Source organism: Manduca sexta, chromosome 18 (genome assembly GCF_014839805.1).
Source record: "Manduca sexta isolate Smith_Timp_Sample1 chromosome 18, JHU_Msex_v1.0, whole genome shotgun sequence".
Taxonomy (NCBI): domain Eukaryota; kingdom Metazoa; phylum Arthropoda; class Insecta; order Lepidoptera; family Sphingidae; genus Manduca; species Manduca sexta.
Window position 1 is genome coordinate 13,091,234 of NC_051132.1, and position 8,142 is coordinate 13,099,375.

Below are 8,142 nucleotides of genomic sequence, written 5' to 3' on the forward strand. Positions count from 1 at the left end.
GAAAATTGGTAATCCGACTGTGATGATTAAAGATTAACTCACCACAACACTGGCAAGATAATATCTCTCCGTTAGGCCAGTCAACAAAATAACATAATAATATTAATTACATGTATGGTTTTATATTAATGGAGATAAAACAAATACTTTTGAATTGTGTGAAAAAAAAAACAGTTATAAACATTTACTATAATTTATTCATAAAGTTGACGATAGTGTTACTTGTCATGATATTAAACGAAGCAATGTTACATAGAAAACAAAACAATATGTGACACTAAAAATTATTCTGTGATAAGAGTAAGCGATCAAAATGCAAGTAATACACGTTTGTCGTAAACACGCTAATATCGTTAATAGAAGCAATACGGATACGGCATGGGGAAGTATCTCGGATAGTCCATGTCCTCACAGTCGCAGCACATCGGCCGCCGTCGCCTGCAGCGGTATACGCGCTCTGTGCATCTGCACTGCACTTCGTCTCTCTCTCGCTCCTCCTCTTCTTCCACTTCCTCGAGGTCCAGCCTCCTGCGAGCTACATCAGCTCGCAACGCGTCGCCTTCGCGTGTTCTCTTTCTTCTCGCTCTTGGCGCCCCCGGAATATTTCCTTGATCGGGAAGCTCAGGCATGCCAGGTCGGCCCGCTAGTGATTGACGAGGCGTTGAAAACCCTACAGGTGGTTGATTGCTCATATCTAGAAGCGACAGCACTGGGCGCGATATATTCTGTTCGGAGATATCCTCAAGATCATGTCTGGGAGTGAACACCGCTTCTTCTTGGGCCAACGGTGCTGCAAATTGTAACTGGCTTTGATTAGTAGGGGATCTACTGCTTGTGACATGTTGAGGAGATCCAATTTGCCGTGGACGGACTGAACGCTGCATTAGAGGCGTGCCTCCGATGGTGGGGTCTTTAGGTTTTGCTAAATTAGAACCCGCCACTCCACTAGGCCCCGCCATTTGGCTAGTGCTAAAAATACCGTTCATATTTGAAACAGTTGGCATCTGAATTACTGGTTGTGCTTGAGAGGGAACAAAAGAGGCCACGCCACTAGGACCAGGGTGAACTGCTGGAATGGCACTTTGCATCATAGACAAGCGTTGGTCTTGTAGGTCAACTAGGCGTCTCATTTCCGATTGCGTACTGGGCGCAGCTGGTGAGGCTCCAAATTGTCTTCTAGGACCAGCCAGTGATTCATAGGTTGTTCCTGCGATCTGACGCGTGTGTAAGTTTCTTGAGGTGGGTCCGACGACACCAGGCCCGATGGATCCATATGCCCTTGGACTAGGAGCACCGGCTGGTTGGCAGCAAGAGGGGATTTGTTGCGATTGTGCTTGGGCCTCAAGTGCTTTCTTTTCACGCTCTATTCGCTCTTGTGTCCCTATCATTGTAAGCTGTTGTACATTTGGAGGGTCTTGGTATAGCACTTGTTGGTACTGTCCAAGGTGACCGCCTTTAGGTTGTGAACTAAGACTACTGTGGGTGGCCGGTTGGCAGCAAGGTGGAATTTGTTGCGACTGCGCTTCCCGGGCCTCTCTGTCACGCTGTAGTTGTTCTTGAGTGTTTAACAAGGTGAGCCATTGCGCACTAGTTGGTTCCTTGACAGGCAAGGCTTGTGGTAAAAGGTCCGCACCCACCATACTTGGTCTACCTGCTTCAGCTGGCGCCATAGTTACGTAAGGATCATCTAGACTTTCTATTAGGCTAATTGGACCACTATGATCCACAAAAGACGAAGAAAAAGGTACTTGCTTAAAAAACCATGGAAAAGAAGTAGGTGCATGAACAATTTTACGTCTATTTTTCAATCTATTAATGAATTCGTCTATCAAAAATGACAGGTTGCCTGCTTCTTCAGGTCGGGGAGAGAATTTTTCAAGGAACTTTGTCAATTCGTTCTTCACTTGTCTCATAGCTGAGTTGTCACACAAATTAGTTTGTTTTTCTATCTCATAGATTTTCTTCGCGAGTGAATCACGAAGTCTTCTTTTTTGTAACTGGTCCAAATGAGCATCACTCTGCGTGATCGGTAGATCTTGCAACCATTGTGCAATTTCGTGACCTAAAACTATTTGGTCACCCTCGTTTTGTAGGATATCCTCTGGAGGTACATTCACCTTTACCATAGCATTATATATATTATTAGCAAAAGTGTTAGGATCGAGGGCGGTGATGCGGTCGCCGCCTGGTAATAGTTGTGCATTATCGTAGAGTTTCCGTAAAGTTATTAACACTTTATCTTTGTATGCAATTGTTTTGGGTAAGTCCATTTCATGGTGTAATTTGTATAGTACATAGTCCTCGGCGATATTCAATTTCAAGAACTCCTCAAATAAATGTGCAGCGCTCTTAATTCTATCGTCGACCACAGGTCGCTGAGGCAAGCTGGATGATATAGCATCCCATAGTCGATACCTATAAGAGGTGGAAACATTTGCATTTATTATTGCTTTTATTGTGTCTCTGGCGCGTTCAATTAGATTTGCTTTTAGTAACATTTTTTTTGAAGTTAGTTCTTGGGAAGATGGGAGCGAGGACAGCAAATTCTCCAATTCTTCTTCAAAAAAGTCTTGTAAATAAAATTCGTTGCTGGATGTCGCTGAATCTATTTCTGCCTTAGCCAAAGCCATCAACACACCATTGCGTATGTTACGCTTTAGTTTTTCTGCTCGTTCTTGTTCTTGTGGGTTATTCGCGGCGATAGGGATTTGGGTGATCCACTCATCTAAATAATGTTCAAAATCTTTGGTAATTTTTGGTATTGATGGCACAATTGGACTTTCTCTGGTAGCTCCCATATTCGCAGGAGTACTCAATCGTCTACCCCGAGACACCCCACTAACTCCAGGTCCTACCTGGTTTATTGAATATGATGCTGGTTCACTCATTCGTCTGCCCGTTGCTCCGCGTTTTCTTAAGCCACCAGAAATGCTGTCACCACGACTTGCGGACCTTTGCATAGGAATTTGGACGAAATTATAACCAGGCTTATTTGGTGCAGCTTTAGCTGGACTTGTACTTTTTGTAGGGACAGGACTTCGAGGGCGTTCTACCACGACTCGTGATCTCACTAGACTATCTTGCAAGCTCATGGCCGGTACTGGTATTCTTTGTATCTGCGCCATCAATTCTGGTGCCCGGTCGAGTGCTTGTTGCATAGCTTCATCCCCTACTAACTTGTTAATCCATCGAAATATTTGAAACTTTAAATACTCAATCTCCTCTTCATTCGACGAGATTATAGAATTATTCATGCCAAGGAATCTGTGCCTGTCCACTATATCCCCAGCTAAATCATTGATTGCAACTTCTCTAAAACCTTTTTCGTTTTCATCAGCTCCAAGTATACTTGTCCACCAAGCTTCAATTATTTGTGTAAGTTGACTTGTGTACTGTTCTATGAGGGCCTCCTCATCAGCCTCAGTTCCAGGACTGTTACTAGTATTTTCTGGTTCATTTAGTTGAATTGACGCGTTCTGTACTGTGTTTTGGAGTACTACAAACGTTTGTCGCTTAACTTTTTCCATATTAAGTGCACTAAAAGTACGCATAAAACTCTTGAAACGTTTTACCAAAGTGTCAGCCAGACAAATAAAATAACATTCCGGTAGTTGACTTGTTTCCCGTAATGATATTGCTACCTCTTCTTTAACTTTATCGTTATCTCCCCATTGCAACTCATCAATGGAATCTATCAGAACGTCTATAACCTCCGTCTCGACATCTTGGATGCTTTTTGCATTTAAATTTAAATTAAACTTATTCATAAACATCAGTAACTCCTCCTTGACGAAACCTCTTACTTCTTCTTCAGTAGGTTGTATAAGTTTTCTAAAAGGAAAATAGTCAAACTTTTTATTTTGGGTTGTCCTTTCGCGTTGCTTGTGTCTGTTAAATTGTCTGGAGTTAGTATATAGAACGTCTTTAATCTTGTTAGTCAGTGCGTCTGCTAGATTATTCAATTGAACATTTCTATCACTATCGCTCGCGTCGAACGTCACTTGTTCAATCATTTGCATTATTTCAGATTTTGATATTTCTTCGGAATTGAAACATAGTTGTCTTAACTTTGCAGCTAGGGAGCTGACTATATGATCTAAACTGAGTCGTTCAAGAAGTTCTGAGTTCTTTGTGTGTATTTCTCGTAACCAGTCTTTGACAGTGTTTTGGAGGCTGTCGTCGTTTGGTACACCGATGTTTCTTGTGTGGCCTTTAAAAATATCAGGGTTTTTGGCTGATCTACAATTGTTTACATAGTGCCTACAGGTTGGTCTGGCTTTAAACCAGAAGGGAACGCTTTTAGCATGATCTTCGATACCCAAATTGAGTTTTCGTCGATTCTTTTTAATTTTCCTGACAAGCTCATCCCTAAAAGCTTGATACACTTCATCACCGTGACAGTCTATGCTTTGCAATAGTTGTAGCATTTCTTTTCTGAAGTCTTCTTTTCGTGTTCGTATTTCTTCCTGTGACTTGCTCTTTCTTCCACTGCGTTCATTGCACTGCCGTCTATCGACAGCGCTCAGCAACTCTATAGAGCTTGACGTGGCTTGAACGAACTTGCGGGTTTTCTTGGTGATATTTGTTGAGATTGTTTGTACTGATTTGAAGGCAGACCCTGTGGAACCGACCGCGACTGGTACTTCTGGGCAGCGCTGGGTGATGGAGCATATCGGCGACAGAGGGACGGCTACCTAGAACAACGGAGTAGGTTGTAGCTCTAAGCCATAAAGATCATATTATGATAAAGCATCTTTGAAGAAACACACATTTCTCTTAGACGGCTCCACACGCGGCAAGGTCGCTACTTCTCTGGACATCATTTCAACAACTGCTGCAAAACATATTTAAAAAATTCAAATTTTATTGGGAACTGGCAACTTAAATATTTAAAACTCTAATTTCTATTATCAATACCTTGAATCTCCACTGAAGTTGTATCCTGGAATACAAAGCGAAGTTTGGATTAATATATAAAAAGCTTAAGCAAATCAAGTATTTCAATATTAATTTCATTTGCACTCTGGAAGCCGTGTTTAATTGATATAAGTCTATAATATGATTAAAATTTTATGAACTTCTCACTAGTTTATTCTATACTTCCAGATACTTATAGTAATTACGCTAAAGTTTAAATAATTAATACAAAATGTATTCTTCATATTATGCAGCCATATAATAATATATCTCAAACATCACGGGAATTAAATGTTATGGGGAAGAGTTAGTCACTTAATACAGGGTAAATTTTTAAGACAGGGCAGCTTAAACGCTGTAACTACAAATAAGATTTCTTAGGAGAATGTCTATTGTTTTTCAAAATATTACGATCTACATTGACTGATCTTGAAAAAATTTGCAATTTTGAAGAAAATTAGCAATTTACGCAAAAAACGTAACGTCTCGTACTACTTAGAATCAAAAGACTATGGGACCATTAAAGGTTTGACAAATTTAACCTTTTTGAGTACTATATACTATAATACAGTTTGAGTCACTGCCCACAGAACTTATTCTTTGGTTATACTAAACATCACAGTAACTACAGGGATGGCCATTTCAATAAAAAACAGATCGAAGTGGTGGTGATGGTTACCGTGGCTTTGTTTCGGGCCCGGCTCTGGTGTTCGTCTGAACAATGATCGCGTATCGTCCCTCCGTTCAAGTAGCAAGGCTAAAATCAATTAGAAGTATTTAAATTCAGCTTTTTGGATTAGTGGCAGAGCGTTATGTTATTTTAAAAATTAATCAGACTAGATAACATTATATTGGTACCTGTCCTGTCGAGTGTTTAAGACTTTCCCGTGTCCGCTTCGACATATCCCGTAAGCACCGGACCTCAAAGTTCTTGCAAAAGGGAGAAGTATTCAACTCCAAACACATATCACACCTCTTCGGCCTTCCCTCTCTGGTGGGTGATTCATCGGTCTTCACTTTAGGTCGTATAGTCACTTCGGGCTCGTAGCCCCTGTGGCGCGTGGGCGAGGCTCTAGAATCTCTATCAAGCGTATGATTGGAGTTGCATTCTGACAATCTGGTTGGTGACAAACGACTTCTTGCGCATATTTTCGACGCTGCAAAAGAAATAATTACTAAATTATAGAGGACTAGGTAACTCATGAAATTGTTTTATTGTTTTTAATTCCTTTTGAGGAAATATTGATATCTAACTGACCGTGCTTGGCCTGCGTGTAGTTGACGAGCCTCTCGACTATTTCCGAGGACCTCTGTGGCGACATGTTCGGATACTTCCTCAAGGAGTTGGCGAACGAGTCGGGCTCGTACGAGGGCCGCGGAGCACATACAGATCCTAGAAAATTATATCCTTGATTGACCATTTTCTATTCAAATTCTACCATTAAGTAAAAAGTAAGAAGTGTTTCTTATAAAGTTGGGTTAAGTAACTGTCTTCGTACCTCTGTCAGGCCAGGACATGCCTCCTCTAAACTGGGTGCTCGGTCTAACTGGGCTGTACTTCTCACCGCTGCCGGTACCGCCCACTTCAAAGTTACCGTGACCTGAGGACATACGTAACACCGGCACTATAAAATCCAATAAAGCATAATAGTACTGTTAGTTTACTAAGGAAAAATAATGAGGAATACCGTTATTTTGAGAGAATATCTGAATTTGTTCCTTACTGGGAGTCAACTCGGCACGTTGAGGCGGAAACTCTGCGAGATGAATTTGCGGCGAGGTCGGACTGACGTTGCAGTGTTGTACCTGGGGATAAGTGACCACCTGATGTCAGCAGACAGAATGTGTTCTTGTCCAACATATTATATGCAGTTTGTTATTCGATAAACCCATCCTTTGTCCTCTACTTATTCCTAACCAAGTGTTGTGTTCTATCTAATCACTTTTTTCCGGCGCAGAGTCGTAAGCATAGCTATAGAATTTCCATTGACTGTTTATCTTTGTTTTATACTGCATAATACTATAAAATTCTATTCATTGTCCCTTGACACGATATTTATAAAAAATAATAAATACCTTATAGATGCTAGCGTACCGTCCGTCGGTGGCCTGCGCGGAGGAGTCGCAGCGCAGCGGCGGCTCCGTGCATACTTCAGACGTGGCACGTATCGGTTCCGGCACATCTCGCGACACGTGGATACACGTCGGCATCGGCGGATGAGCAACTAATGATACATTCTTGGTAAATGCTGTCTCATTTATCATAAAATCTCACGTAAAAGAATAATTGATACCGGAGTTAGGCATGAGAGTATACCGCCTGCTGCCTTCCAACAGTGTCACTGCAAGCCCAGCATCCCGCAGCTCTCTCACAACGGCCACCATGCCGTCGCCCCCCTCCATCATTCATTAGCTACGATCCAGGGGAATATGCTAGAAGGGAAATCAACAGTCAAAAATTGATTATTATTCATGACATTTATGAAAGATGAAATATTTACCGTCATTTTAAGCAATCTCAAGAAGGAGTAGCACAGGTCCGGCCTGTAGCAGGCTTGCCAGTCTTCCGCGTGGGGCATGGGCCTAGAACGAGGAACCTGGTTTTTTAAATTGACCACCTTCAGTTGTTGGTTGGCTGTTCAGTAAATATGAAGGAGTTAGTTTTGGAAACCGAGTTCAGCATGGCCACTGAGTGACTGGTATAACTTTTACTCATTCTCTTCCATTACACCGTGATCACACTGCGTAATGGGTCGCTAAAGGACAAATGAAGGCAAAGAGGTAAGACTATGCATGCCCATAATATATGCTGGGTAAACATACCAAAAATTACTAATAATTTCTATACTCGTAAAAGGTTACTCATACGATAATAATAAAACTGAGAAAATAAATTTCTAAATAAACTATCACAATTTAGAATTTTGCTGCACTCATGGTCGAATTTCTGTTGAATGACAATAATCTGACAGAATATTTATTGTTTATTTTACTTTTCCATTTTCAACTTAAACCAGTTACTTGTTCCAGGAGCATAATATCTAACCTCAAAGAGAATTATAATATGTATCGACTATCGAAAAGCTGGTATTTATTTATGACATTGCCTCAACTTGCCCTACCCACCATATAATAATACTACCTACTCCTTATGTCATTGTATGTTGGTATCAATCATGATTCTAAATGATGTCTCATGATAGCTTAGTATAAAAAAAAATATTT

At 41.1% G+C, this 8,142-nt stretch overlaps 1 protein-coding gene across 3 annotated transcripts; it reads right to left on the minus strand.

The window, feature by feature from the left end:
* Positions 1-207: 207 nt before the first annotated feature.
* LOC115444521 lies at positions 208-7,905 on the minus strand. Of its 3 annotated transcripts, none has more exons than XM_030170322.1 (12): positions 7,741-7,905; positions 7,419-7,500; positions 7,212-7,350; positions 6,994-7,142; positions 6,642-6,723; positions 6,417-6,518; positions 6,176-6,310; positions 5,776-6,074; positions 5,597-5,674; positions 4,918-4,942; positions 4,770-4,834; positions 208-4,694 (listed from the first exon to the last, which is right to left on the minus strand). In XM_030170322.1, the coding sequence occupies exons 3-12, from the start codon at positions 7,321-7,323 to the stop codon at positions 354-356; spliced, it is 5,388 nt and encodes a 1,795-aa protein (XP_030026182.1). In that variant the 5' UTR covers positions 7,324-7,350; positions 7,419-7,500; positions 7,741-7,905; the 3' UTR covers positions 208-353. The 3 variants fall into 3 exon arrangements, with proteins under 3 accessions (XP_030026182.1, XP_030026181.1, XP_030026180.1); XM_030170321.1 differs by having other exon boundaries at positions 4,770-4,831; positions 6,606-6,723; XM_030170320.1 differs by having other exon boundaries at positions 6,606-6,723.
* Between the last annotated feature and the right edge of the window lie 237 nt (positions 7,906-8,142).

Coding starts and splice junctions, on each gene's coding strand:
- LOC115444521 (XM_030170320.1), bottom strand. CDS start 7,323: ATGATGGAGGGGGGCGACGGCATGGTGGCCGTTGTGAGAGAGCTGCGG. Junction 7,143..7,211: donor TACTCTCATGCCTAACTCCG/GTATCAATTATT, acceptor ATGTATCATTAG/TTGCTCATCCGCCGATGCCG. Junction 6,724..6,993: donor GGTACGCTAGCATCTATAAG/GTATTTATTATT, acceptor ACTTATCCCCAG/GTACAACACTGCAACGTCAG.